The 15,973-nt window shown below is 27.5% G+C and overlaps 1 protein-coding gene across 1 annotated transcript; it reads right to left on the reverse strand.

Moving 5' to 3' along the window:
• Positions 1 to 250: 250 nt before the first annotated feature.
• On the reverse strand, positions 251 to 15,361 carry LOC113556165 (protein BTG2-like). Its single transcript, XM_026960954.1, has 2 exons — positions 14,841 to 15,361; positions 251 to 1,847 (listed from the first exon to the last, which is right to left on the reverse strand). Exon 2 carries the CDS (start codon positions 1,763 to 1,765, stop codon positions 932 to 934), a length of 834 nt encoding a protein of 277 aa, XP_026816755.1. The 5' UTR covers positions 1,766 to 1,847; positions 14,841 to 15,361; the 3' UTR covers positions 251 to 931.
• Between the last annotated feature and the right edge of the window lie 612 nt (positions 15,362 to 15,973).

Consider the following 15,973-nt stretch of genomic DNA (forward strand, 5'->3'; position numbering starts at 1 on the left):
ATTCAGTATTTTCAAAAGCCATTTATATACGAGGTACATCGTACAGCTATGTAATATTTTTTATATTGTTTATGGAACAGTAATAATAATTATAGTAATATTATTTAAACAGCTATAAAAAAAATCCTACACACACTCACATATACACAAAATAGATAGATTTTATTATTATACAAAACAAAACATGGTTACAAACGATTTTCTTCGAAAACGTATTACACAACCCAGTCTACTCAGTAGCTCTCATTACTTATATTTGTTTTGTTTTCACTTTTTTTTTTTTTTGAGGACCTTATAATATTCGACAGCTTTCAAGTAAGCACCCAGTACAAATTTCAAAAATTAATTGGGAAGGAGTGGGGTTTGAGAACGGTTTCCATTATCGATATTTTTTTTTCCTTGCAGTATAGGTGACATATAGATAGGTATAACATAATAATGATAGTATCATATTGTGCTTTACACGTACGTATTATTATTATAGTGAAACGTATGCTCACAAACTGTGTCTCAAGAGGGAGAGGAATCACACACAATCCGATAATAATAATTCAACGTCCTATAAGCATACTTCTTAAGGATTTGTGAGATCACTGCAATCAATGGGTGGTCATGGGTGGGATTTATTTGGGAGGGGGATGGGTATCGTATAAAATGCAATATACTGAGTGCTTCGTGTTTAAATTACGATGTTATTTTTTTGTTTGCAAATAAAATCTTACCAACACACATACTTATATATGTATTGTTAATATAATATATATTATTATATCAAATAAATATGTATATATAGGTACTTACCTAATAAATAATATAAATCTAGATGTATAAGCTTTTTAATAATTTTTTTCGTTTCATTCTTAATCACTAAAAATACACATCAAATAAGCATTTTTCCTTTTGAATCGGTGTGAATACGTTTTCTCTAAAATTAACTGGAAATAAAAGCGGGATACGACTGGTAAGGTGAATGTACGAATTGTACTGGAGATCCGTATGTGGGCGGCACGAACGTGATCACGTTCGACGGTTTAACCGGGGACGTGTAGTTGGAATACATGCCGTCGGCCTGATGTATTTGCTGCTGCTGTTGCTGTTGCTGTTGTTGCTGTTGCTGCTGTTGTTGCTGTTGCTGCTGTTGTTGCTGTTGTTGCTGTTGCTGTTGTTGCTGATGTTGTTGCTGTTGTTGCTGGAGATGCTGCTGTTGCTGTTGGTGCTGGAGATGGAGATGGCTGTTGCGGTTGTGGCTGTTATTGAACGGCGGCGAAGATGAGGACAACGATCCTGGGGACGTAGACACCGAAGACGAAGACGACGATGACGATGAAGGTCGGCCCGGCTGTGTGGCGGCCATTTCGTGCGGTTGTTGTACCGGGCCCTCATACAGTACGCAAATGCTTCCGTCCTCCTCACCAATGCGGTAGGATACTTCAGATGGGTCAACCCACAACGTAAGTTCGTCGGGCAAGTATGCGCGGATCAGGTGGCACGACAGGCCACACGCATCAGCTGCGCGGGCGATGATCGGGTCCATCTTATCCTTGTTGATTCTGATGCACCGGTATGCGGATCCACGGTTCGGAGACTCCGGAAACCAGAAATCTTTGTACTGGCGGTTCATGACGGTCAACAGCGAAAGCTGCAGCATCTCAATTTCGGGTTCCAGAAAGAACTTGTCACCCTTACTGCGTACCAACTTCGATCGGTGTCCTGCGCGCAGCATTGATATGATAAACTTGACGGCAGATTCCAGTTCCACCCTCATCGTGCGGCTGCGATGATACTGCCAATTCTATTGCTATATATACGACAATGTAAGTGATTTATATAAAACGCGATCGCACAACCTGCAACACACAAAAACCATAATATTATTAACTTTACGGGGCGATACGCTTCGATAAATTATCAAGAAATTAGATTAACTCTTTTTTTATTTGGCTTCAAACATATCAAACAATCCAAAAATGTTCAAAAAATTATGACGGAAGACAAAAGATTGTACAGTAAATCTACAATTTAAGTTTGATTATGCGTTTAACCTATCCAAACAGGAAATCAAACACTTAAGAATGGTTAACTGAATTTTGCTCCAAGCACTCAGAATGATATTTTTGAAGTACAATGATTTATCATTTCATATACAAAAATGTAATTAGGTATATAAAAATCAGTCCTATCATCTTAAGAAAACATATACATTAAATCCATACGTATTATAGTTTTTATTTATTTTATAAAAATTCAAAAATTGAATATCATAATATAAAATAGGAAATAAGAAAATAAGAAAATATATACATATACACTTCCTACTGATTATTTAACAAGTGATACGTTTGACATAAAACTATAATTTATAAATAAATACAAAGTAATTTCCTAAGAATCTTCAACTAAATGTTTGAATTAATTTTGTATTTATTTGAATTCTGATTTTTTAAATTTTCAAATTTAGGTATATTTAAACGATATTAAAAATTAATTATTCTTTGTAATATTTACACAATGGAGATATAAACTTCTTCAAACTTTTTTTATTTTAAATTTTTAAGCAGATAATTTTTTTTTCATACAAATACATATCTAAATATTTCAATTTAAGTCAAACCCTCCTTCGACGTTTCTATTTAACAAGCACGTAACAACGAAATTTCGTTAGAATTTAAAAATACTGATGACCTGTATAGCATACGTGTTTAAGATTAGTCAATTTATTATATTTATAATAGATACCTAATAATATAATATGATAATAATAAATAATAATAATAATAATAATAATAATATTCATAAAATATACCTATAATGCGACAATCAGGGACAATTCACCTCCAATATATTCACCACGGAAAGTTTAAAAAACTGATAACCGTATTAGCTGGGTACATAAAAATACAGCTAGTGTGTCAATCAATCATACAAACTGGTAAGATTTTTGTGAATCGATTGCCTAATCGTAACATTACCATTTACCTCTAAATATAATATTTTCCCTTCAGTTAGTAATTTGATTTTTAAGCAAAGTGCTTTTTTTTAACAGCTTCTCTATTTTAAAATTATGTTATAATTTGAATTTCGTATAATCTAACCTATATATTTCTCATTAAAAATCATTATTTTTATGTCTAACCTCATTTCATTAACTTTTATAATACATCCGTCTTCTGAACGTGACGAGACATGGTACATCGTAAAATAATCATGACGCATAAAGAGAGATTACTGCGTTTGCTATACTCTTTCAAAATTAAAATATAAAAAAATACCTTTAATAGAACTTAGACATTATTAGATATTAGATTCCTTTAAGTTTGATAATATAGGTTAATTCACTTTAATATTAAAACTAAGTAGGTATTAACGAAACTAAATACACTGCCGTTGTATACTTTAAGACAGACAACAAATGCGGGTGTAGCGTCCTCTTAAACTATATTATGTACATAAACCTTATTTACAAAGGATAATAGTCCACGATAATAGGTTTAGAAGATAATATGACTATATGAGGTTTAGGAGCTATAATAATTTGAAAAATATAATAATTAATATCAAATATATATTAAAATGTTGACGAAGTCCATTTTCCTCCAGAATAAGTTACTGTTTACCTCCATAAAAAAAGGTTAGTTTTAATTTTTTTCAAAAGTTATTTACTCAAATTATGTCTATTTTCCTCTAAATATTAAAATATTTATCCAACACCAGTGTTGTAGTTGTATGCCTACCGAATTATAAAGGGTCAGTAAGACTATGATCACACTATATGTATTTTATCGGTTGCTAATTTAAGCATTAATATACATTGACGTATCAATAAAATCATCAGCTTGAAAATTACAGTAAAAAAGGTACTTATAATCATAATTATTTTTTTTTCAAATTAGTTTGTATTAACACAAAACACGCTTTAAATAGTACCTACTTAAAAAATCGATATTTTTATAAATACATTATTAAAAGATGAAAAGGATTAAGCATGCTTGATATCATGATACCTAACACATAAATATACATTTTTGCGATTCACTGTAACGCCACTACAAATAATATTAAATAATATTAAATAATTAAAATTCAAACTTTATTATGTTATGGGCATAAGACGCAATTATAAGAATGACAAAACCACACGCATACGCTGTAGTCTGACACCGAAATGTCTCCAACTTCAATAATTAATAAAACTCGGTAGTTAAGTGACATAATAAACGTGGTGATTCATTGTGTACCTATAATATAAATACATACATACAGATTACTACCCTTTATCTACAATCATCCTCAAATAAATAATTAAATATAATATACTCATATAAGCACCCATATATACAGTTTAGTTGTACAAATAACATACAAAAAAAAAAAATAGCTTTATTTATACTTGTACAGATAATTATTCAACCAATAATAATTGACCAAAGGTAGTTTACTAATTAGTATTTTATAATAGGAATAATATAATATTCATTATGTTATTTATATTTGTTGTCGCATTAATTACTAGGTACAAATATTAAAATCTTCATAGATTTATGAATTATATAAATAACTAAACGACCAGTAAAAAATTATTAAAATTTAGAAAATGTATGCAACACAATAGCCCTACGCTTCTACCTCACTTCGAACAGTCTTGATTACATACCACTTTAAAAACGACATATATTATTAATCTCGTGATTCGATATAAATATACAATCAAACTATAATACGTATCATCCACATTGATCCATACTTGGTGTTTTTTTAATCTCCAATTGAAATTATAACTATTATTTTTTGGAATAATAAAAGTTATAATTATTCTATGAATTAAACGCCAATAATAAACAATCATCTACTCAAAATTAAGAATTAATTGTAATTATAGTAAACATATTTTATGTTTTATCGTGTATAGCTAAATTTTTTACAACATGCAAAGACGTTCAATTGCTTATGGTAAATTAAAATGTATAGTTACTGCACTACTATATAATAAAAACAAATTATGTAGACATGTTGTCAGAGATTGGTAAAAGGCGAAAGAAATGTATCTACAACACTTACAAATGTGTATTACTTTTACGCAAGTGTGACTGTTGTATAATAATATTATTGAAATAAAAGATTTCATTCATTTATTAAACTGATAGAATTAATACAATTAAACAAATTAAATATGACATAGGTACCTAATATAATATTCAATAAATGGTTACACAGTTGATAAAAACTTGTAACTTTTGTAATTTTGTAATTATAATTTAAACATAAAATTGAGAATTTAATTATACTTAAGATTAATTAACCATCAAAACACAACACATATAAATTTGTAATATCAAAGATTACTATGTGATGGGATTCTATTTTCTATTTAGTCTAGAAAAATTGCAATATCTTGTACTATAATTTAAAACAGCCAATAGGTATACAATTGGGAACGTGAATACGAGACTTTATACAAAATAATTTTTCAGTATACGTATTAAGTAAAGGCCGGGATAATTACATTATCTACAAATTCAAATTATTAATATTAATAATTATTAATTTTTTGACTTTACAAATTGGCTTTGTATTCTCTTAAAATACTCTATAACAAAAAATAATATGATATATTTTATATTTATGACTAAATTGATGAGTGATTACCTAATTTTATTTAATATAGTAAACCAAATTACTGTAATTATTGTGAACAAGCATACAACAAAAAATAATTTTGTTATTTATCAAGAAATGTGTTATAGTAATTAACAAATTTAAAAATAAAAAAAAATATTATTTTTTATTTTTGTAAATATTGAATAACAACGAATTGTTGAAAAAATCAAAGGGATAATAAAAAATGCACAAATGCGTCTTATTTTATTTCTATTTCTACACATTTTTATTTCAAAGAAAAAAATCATAAGTATTCACAAATATGCGATAGTATAATATAATACAAGATATACCATTTATACCACTAAATAGGTTTTAAGTATTCATAAGATAATTAGAAAAAAATAAGATAATCATTTTTATACGGAAAAAATAATACACATATTACCACATATGCTTTTGATGAATTTAAATTAAAAAAATCATTGAAATACTAAATTATTAATAAAATTTATAACTAATACTATGTATAATAAATGTAAGAAAAAGAATACTGTATGACAGGTACATTTTTAAGAATTTATGAAATATATTATAAAAAATAGTTAGCAATACTTGAAAGTTTGAAACCGTTCTATAAAATGAATAGACTTTTTTAACCATTTAAATGCTTACATGTATTTATATCAAATTATTTTTTATTATCACAACAACAATAATAAGTAGACTAGTATTTTTCGACACCAAATAACGTATAAAAAAAAATACAAATAAACAATTTGGACTCTAATCAAAACTAAAATTTAAGTTGATGTAGGTAATTTTATTAATTATTATAATTTAATACATTTAAATGTCAAAAGCCAATTAACTTAAAAACTATGAAGTTTATATACAAAAAGATTTTAATGTTTCACCGAAATAATTATAAAATTAATAAACTAAGAAATTAGCTTCTGCAGTACAGTGATTTTAAGTGTATTTCGTTAATGAATAGGTCACTTTAATGGATGAATTAAATTAAAATTCAGTTATAAATCATTGTATACGAAAAACTATTTTAAGCGAAGGGCAATGATAATTAGCACTTGTGTAATTTCAATAATTTTAAATTTATGAACAATATATTAAATGTTATTATTTATGTTTAAATATCTAATTTCGTCCCAAATTTGAACTTCAAATTTTCATAGAGCATTGTTGTGAATAAAATATTTCAAATTGGACACCTTTTTTGGGAGAATTCATCAATGAATCAACCAAATGTTGGTTAAATCAAAATTTGGAAGTCGCACTTAAAATAGTATTTGAATATACTGAGATTACATTTTTGAATGTAAAAAAAAAAATAGGTGGTAATAAACAATACTTAACAATTATTAATATTATGGTTAAAAAGCTGTTACTTACATAATGATAAATTTCATTAATAAAAAAAACAATTATAATTATGCATGATAGCTAATAGTTAAAATATCTAAGAAATCATATTAATAATTATTTAGAATATTTCCTAACTTATTCCTATGCAGATCTATAAGGTTGTTAGAAACAATGACTAGTTTTTTCAGCAATAGTATCTATGAAATATTAAGTATTTTTTTCAAACTTACAATTTTTTCTCTTGTGTTATTTTCAATGTAATTTTACACTATTAATCATTAGGTAAATAATACATCATACATGGTACATGGTTTTATTACAGCATATACACAACTTAAATACAATTATAGTACAATTTTTGTAACTGTTTAATACACAATATATCTATTTAAATGATTTATTAGTGTTAAGTGCAATGACATCAAAATACTATAAATTAAGTTTATAAAAATAAAATAGTAGACCATGAACATACTATTTTAATCTGATATCAATCAATATGGCCACCAAATAAGTATTAAGCTAATTATTCGTTTTAAATTTACTTTTTGATTATTTAGAATTTAAATTATAATATTATATTTATATAATTCTATAACATATTTAACACATTCTATCTTATTATTACATTATTAACCTAATAATAATATAAGTCTTCTTTAGCTAATTATAAAATTAAAAACCTTGATAAATTCTGATAAGTAGGTATCAACTAAGCATAAGCATAATTTTATAATTCAACGGGCTTGGTAGAATAAGCCCCCCTCAAATGGTTAGTATATATATTCCCTTCCACCTTTATATATCTCAGAGATCACACACACAGTACACACATGCAAATTATAATAGCCCCTCTCCAAAATTTAAAACTCATATTGCGCCTATGCAACTTAGGCACCTATACATCTATGAAAATAAGTTTAATTTAACTATTTTTTTAGTATTAAAACATCATTTATTTTTTAAATATTGTATATTTAGGGAAGTATCAACTTTTTAAGATTATATTTTGTTGTGACAAGTATATGCAATTTATTCCTTATGTAAGTAATGCAGTATAAGATGATAGTAATCAGTAACAAAATATCTACAGTGTTGTAAAGAATAAAACTTAAAAGATAAAATAGGAAATAGACAGATACCTAATTAATATTTACATACATTTCTAATTACTTTTTTCTTTTCTAAATCAAAAATAACTTATATTCTTCCAATATATTTATACTAAATGACAAACTAGACTGTATAATTCTAATTGTTAGCATTTACACTATCCTAAAGTAATTAAATATTTTAAAAATATATATAATCTACACATACAATTATTTGCATTAGGACCACTATAAAACTGACACATACATTAAAATATTTAAAAAAAAAAACATGATTTATATATAAGATAAAAAAATGAAAATTGTATACTAATTATATTAATATCAATAAGCTAAAAGCTTTATAATATAAAAGTTGACAATTATAAAACTTCACTTTTATAAAATTAGAATAAAAAAATAAAATAAATATATGTTTAAATAAAAAAAATGTATATGTTTAATTATTTACTTAATCTTTGATTTTAAAATTGGATAATAATTCTATATTTTTACATTTACTACTTTATAACTGTGTACCTAATCAAGATTAGGAGATCGTTTAATTTATTTATTGAACTTAACATTAAATTATAACAAAATAAAATATAACTATTATAAGAAATTGACATCCCTTCAAACCTAAAATTGGTTCAATGAAAAAATGTATATTGTATTTGATTTATAGATTTGAAATGGTTGATATAATGTGAGAATAAAGAATACATATTCAAAACTATATGAAAAGTTAGAAATTGCAATATATGGTAGGTAAAAATAAACCTGAGTATAAACTATAACTGATAGTCATCAAAAATAAATAACAGAGATATATTATAATGGCATCTATTAAGCATATGATTATAACCTAAGCATTTTATTTGAAGTAATATATAAGTTTTAAAATTTTAATTAGCTTTAAATATGACTTAACAAAATATATTTAAGACCTAAAATAAATAAACAAAATACTAAAATATAGGTTGTTAACCTTTTTTATATCTTTTTAGGACTAAAATAATATATTATTTTAAATTACTAAATAAGTAACAAAATTAAAAAAAATTAAATGTATAAAACCTAGCCTTTAGATTTTCTAAAATATGATATATAATGGTCAATAGATAATTCTATATTTATAAAAATAGAGTACCTAACATTTATATCAGATCTAAGTCTATTTAAGCAACGAGTCGCCTACAATATTCCTTTAAAGCATTTAATTGTATTTTGTTTTATTTGATTTTAGTTATAATTCAAAGTCAGTACTAATAATGATTAAATACTAATAATACTAATAATTTTTAGTCAAAATTATGTCACTAACTTATGACACAGAATAGACATAATATTCCATTATTGTTAAACATTATATTAAAACACACCATATCTATATACAATAATGAATTTATTTAACAAGTATAATATTTTACAGTAAATATAAATTATGACTTACAGGATATAATATAAAATTGATCTAATAAATAATTTAGATATTGAATAGCACAAAAAATAGTTTTTGTTGTTCATTACATTAATTTATTAAATTTATGAATCTCAAACCTGTATTAAGTAAAACAAAAATAATTATTGGTACATTGCTTAAAGTTAAAATGTAAATTTTTTAATATTCTTAAATAATTTAACATTATTAATTCGAAAATTGCTAATAAAAAAAAAAATGTATTCAATTAGTTAGATGACTTTGTTAGGAAAACTATATAATAAATAAAAAAAAAGTTAAATACCTATTTATTAAAGTTTTATGATTTAAATTAGCATTTGTAGATATAAAAACATTATTTATTTTAGAAGCTTATGCCAACATTTAGAAATTAATTAGTTAATAGGTAAATCTTAATATTAGCAACAAGAATTAAAAAATATGCTTTATTTTATTCATTGCACATTGTTTTTAATAAAATAAAATAGTTATAATCTAAAATTAAATTAACTCAACTGATTTATTGATTATCTTGTATAACTTTTTCATTGACATCATTGTTATAAACAATATAAGTACATATTTTATACTTGTTAAATATATTATATAAAATGTTGATCATATTATATTCAATAGTTATTATTTTATGAAAATGGTTTAAATATTCTTTAGTAAAATTTATTTTACAATTGCTTTTTTTCAATTACCTAAATGAAACTTTTTTAAATTTTAATCTATAATATCCTTATAGGTACCTAGTTATATATAAATTTTAACTTAATAAAGATAAATGATAATGTTTTAAAAAAGATTATAGGTTGATTTAGTTACTCTAGTTTAAATAGTCACTTATTGACTTATACTATTATCTTTATCATAAATTCATAAGCATTTAAAGTTAATCAATGTTATGTAACCTAACCTAAGCTAACTATTTATAAAATTCTACAGTAGTCTTTAGGTACCAGTTATTTTATTTTATTTTTTAAGTTATTAGGTATACAGAATATTTTTATTTTATCATTTATTTAATTCAGGCGGATAATCTATGTATACTAACAATGTAAATGTAAAATTTTAATAAATTAAATAAATTAATGAATGTTTTTAGATAACCTAGATGGCACAAAATACATCAATACTGAACAATATTTAATAAATCCTAACTCTTATCTATTGATTATCTGTATAAATATGCATGTTATGTACCTATGTATTAGAATGACATAACATAAATGTTAATAATAAATAAATTATTATAGTTTAATAGTTGATACTAATGTCATCATTTTAGAATATATTAAACAAAACATGGTCTACTATAAAAGAAAGGTTATGAAATCAATTTATAGTTTGAAAAATAACATGTGTACCTACAACCTGCAATAATGATTAATGATAATCTACTTAGATTGCTTACTTAGTTATTTTCGAGATTACTAATAAAAATACGATACATTTATGTGAACTATTGAATTTTCTATATAGCATAGATATCTATAAATAATATAGTAGAAATAATAGCATATATTTTATATTTGTTTGTTGAAATTACATTACATCTTTATTTAGGTTAAAGATGAGATTTTTTATAAATATACTTTTATTATGTTTTTAAGTTAGTAAGAAGATATATTAAAAATTTTAAAAATACCCAAGTACCTTTTTTTTAAAGTTAAGTACCTACCTAATTTTATTTAAAGTTTAACATGATTAATTATATTCTAAGGAACAATTGAAGTAACATACAAACCTTTTTTAAGTAACTTACCCAACACTTGTACATTTTAAAATTTGATTCATTAATACAATTTATAAATAAACAGCTACAATAATTTTTAATGACTTCTCTAAAAAAAATTAGCTAAAAGAATTTAAAATTTGCATGTAATCTATGTTTAAAAATGCATATATTTTTAACATATTAATCATTATACTAAATAAACATTGTACTTGCATTTGAATTCTTAAAATATTAATTATAAATCAATAAGTAGCAAAAATAAAAATAAGAGACTCATATTATAATATTATAATGTTTAAAACAATAGCATAAACTTATATTTAACGGCCATAATTAGATGCCGATATAATACTTTCAAATATTGGTTTTAATCAGACCTGAATAAATGGTCCGTCAAATTACTGAGAAAATTCAAAATTTAAATTATCTATATATTTTTGTTATATTATTTTAGTTATTTGTAATATCGCAACACCAATTACACTTTAAGCATTTTGAAGACATTCACGGAATGGAAGTGGACGATAATTGTTAATAAAATGGTTGAAAAAGTGAGGTAGTTTATTTCCTATCATAAACATTTTATAGAAAAACTTATATTCATTATGTCATAGCATTACATTATAAATCATTGCATCAATTCATTGTCTAATTATATTATTTTAAAAGATTTGAATTTTATTTACATTAAAATGTTAAGCATTTCCTCAGAGCTGTAGACGCAAACGCTAGGTTCATATATAGATTTTAAGGACGCCTTACTCACATGTATTGTTTCCGTCTCACTGACGTACAGCATAATGTATTAGCGTTCAGCTAAATCTTAAATACTAAGGTTAATTTATCTATTACCAAACTTAAAGGTAAGAGTATTTATCCAAGGTATTATTTAAGCCTTATATACAACTTCAAAATGCTCATAATTTGTTTTAAAATTATAATATTAATAAAATCATATGAGATATCCTAGATAATATTAAATAAAATAAATAAATAAATAATATATAAATAATATTAATATTTTTTTTTATAATATTTTTACTTTTAAATTTTATAATAGGTAAATTTACAGTAATAGTAAATTTAACAGCATAAAATGGATTCGGCTGAACATAAATTGGCAATGTTATACGTTGATTATACGGAGACAACATTCAAGTGAAACGTTTCAAGGGACGCTTGAATACAATAGAGGACGCTTCACCCACATGTGTCGTCACCGTTAGGTTAGGTTGCAAACGTATAAAACAGTTTCACGCGAACAAAGACTACTCAGGCTATATCCTGAGTTGAGCAACCAAATTTTCATACTAGAAAGAGAAGATTTTGGACTGGGCGACATCGATTTTATTTTTTCAATATAACTAAAAAAAATTATTCAAGTTTGAAAAATACAAAAATAATAGAATAATAGATTTTGAAACGATAAGCATATTTTTCGTATTAGTGATATCACAGCCGATTTTTTCCTTTTTATAGTGTGAAAATTAGGTTATTAAATTGGACTACACCCCTAGTGGTTCTTACACACGTGAAACAATTTTTACTGTAATACGTTTGTAAGACGGAGATAACACATACTGATGAATCGTCTTCATAGAGGTTTTTATAAATTAACAATGTGATCTTGTGGTAAAATTAGTACTTGATTTACATGATACCAATACGATTCCAAAATACTGACTAAATAATTAAATTTTAAAAGTTCTATAACAATCAAAGTAAAGTATGTTGTGATTATTTTGGAGTTTACAGTTATTTATTAAGATTCAACGGACCACACGTCTACGCATCATTATGACAAAAAAAATGTATTATTTGTAAGACGATAACACCACAACGGTTAATAGACTGGTTACTCTTTTTAATCTAAATTGTTCAACAAAATGATAATACGTAATGAAAACCCGATTCTGTTATAAATACCTATATATTATATAGAATGGTAAATTATCATTTAGACTAATAACTAATATTATAGGGGTTAAAGTTTAGAATACAATGACAGCATTGTTCCAATTATTTGAACTGGTTTGAATGTTTGATGTCACTAATGACACACACCCGAGACATCAGCTCGTTCAACTGAAAGTTTATTAACAATAATAATAATGGTAATGATAATTCATAGATAATATTATTTTATAATCTATATGTGATAAACATAGTAATATAACATGCATCTTATAATATTCAAGCAATAATAATAATAATAATAGCTATTATAGTAGGTAACGATATCAAGAAAACGAAAAATTAAATTTAAAAAAAATTCCCCATCACTTGGGCTTAAGAAACATACATAGTATTCCAAGTGTTTAAGAGAACGTTTTATAATTCCCGAAAAGTTCGACTATCCTTCCCGTCTAACCTAACCTCCCGTCTTTTCTTGCGCGCAGTTTGGCGTAACACCAGGTATAGCAATAGTCAGGAATATAACAGGAAAACATGACGATTTTTCTCCAAAACAACTATGATGATAGTAATAATTGATAAAATATAATAATAAGCGAACGCGATTTCCGATCGACCTATGGGAAAAAAACTTTGAAGAGAGATTTCCTGTTTTCGGTCGATCAGAATAAATTAGTACACGCGCGGTCGACTTACCCTTGAAACCGGCTCTGACTACTGCTTCTACTGGCAAATACTAGACAATAGACGCAGTCGGCGGCAGTGGCGTACGTGATGCGAGAAAAACACCTATCGTATTTATTGTAAATATTATACAGTATAGTAATATTATAAGCATGTTACCCGTAGCGTATCGTAACATATTATATTAAAGGTATAACGTATAACTATACCAACTAAATATAATATAATATTACTATATTATACTTATCAAATCGCTCTACAGGTTACCTATACGGCTATATAACGACGATTATTTACTATTATTTGAAATCAAAACTGCAGTTACGCGATTGCATATAACTATAATAGATACGCAAGAATATGCCCATGTAAGCTACCTTTATGTTAAAAAAAAAGTCATAGTCGACGAATGTATGTTACTGATGTTTAACCCAGAAATAAAATCGCTCGGCATAATAAAATAACAGAAAACATCGTCAAAACAATAATAATAATAATAATAATAATAATAATAGGTCTGTTGTAGCTCTATTATTTGACAGTTTTTTCTTTTTTTTTTTTTACCACAAGTGCCTAAATAGGTAGGTACGCTATTATTATTATATTATACTTTCTCTCGTTCCTCGTGGCGGAATAACGCGGCGGCGGCGTCGTTGTTGCCGGGAGGGAGCGAGCAGCGAGGCGACGCGGACCGAGAGATCGAGTACGAGGGACTTTCGAAAAGACGAAAAAAATACGTTATAGGTAGGTTATGTACGAGAAAAGACTGAAAAATCGGTAGAGTCGGTACGGCGATGACACCGCAATAATAATATAATGGTAAGTATACACACTACATAGTTAGGTTAGGTTAGTTAATCTAACCTAACCTAACTAACAAGGTATTATCAAAATATCGTTATAATATAAACACGCCGGCAGCGGCTGTGCATCGTACACAAGTAACGTATAATAATTAATATTACAATGTGTAAATCGTACTTACCAGTTGCAGTCGTGGTTCAGCGAAGATCGGTCGGCACTCTGCGTAGCCGGTGTTCTTGTCTGGCGACGTTGGATCCGTTGCAGCAAACAGAGGTCTTCTACTGGAAGGACCGAAAAAGATTTCGGCGTGTTAAGTGTTTATTTATTTTGGGGGGAGGTAAAAGGACTACGACACTGCAACAGCAGAGTGTTGCGGCGTACGACCGGCGCGGAAAGAGACTCGGCACGGTTTTCGGTTATGTTCTCTCTAGCGTTCGCGCAACGGCGAAAGACAAAAGAGTGACGGCTGTGGTGCCGAAGAGGGAGACGACGACACGGACGACGGATAGCGAGTGACAGAGCGCGTCCCGAGCGACGGGGGTGACGGTCGGTCGACTAGTGTTGGTGGGTTGCGAAGGGGGTGGGGGGGAGCAAGTGGGGGAGAATGACAGGCGGTCTGACGGACTGACGGACTGACGGACGGTGAGAGAACTGCCAGCGGCAGACTGCGTGTTCGCTGTTGTGCGGTCGGCGTAAAACTGATTGCGAACGCGACGGTGCAACCACTGCGGCGCGTACGTAGTCGGTGGGTCGCCCGCACGCACAGGCGCCCTACCGCCGCACGCACATGCACACGCTCACACCCGACAAACAACAAATGTGGAGGAGACTACGACGACGCGACGGTCGTACCTACATTATATGGCATTATATATTATATTATTATATTATTATTATAGTTGGTAGGTGGTGGTGGTGGTGGTGGTGATGGTGGTAGTAGTTGTTGTGGTGGTAACAGTAAGCCGTTTCGTCCATCGTGTGTTTTTGGTATACCATTTTTTTTTTCGTCGATCTCGGACCGTGGTAACCGCGGGCGTCATCGTCGTATAGTCGCGTCGACCACGCCAGACCGGACCGGAGAGACCATCTGATGCTGGTGCGGCACTCCGACGACGACACGGCAACTGCGCAAAAACCGCGGCGGGGGATATTAACGTCTTTTTACGTCCGCATCCAATATAATAATATCATATTATATTCACAGACTTCTATCATAGTTCTATGCTTCTAAACTTCTATACTTCTATAATACCTACTTCTATTCAACTATTATCCGCACAACAGTCCTACGGTATTAAAGAAATCTGTGACGAT

Source organism: Rhopalosiphum maidis, chromosome 3 (assembly GCF_003676215.2).
Source record: "Rhopalosiphum maidis isolate BTI-1 chromosome 3, ASM367621v3, whole genome shotgun sequence".
Classification (NCBI taxonomy): Eukaryota; Metazoa; Arthropoda; class Insecta; order Hemiptera; family Aphididae; genus Rhopalosiphum; species Rhopalosiphum maidis.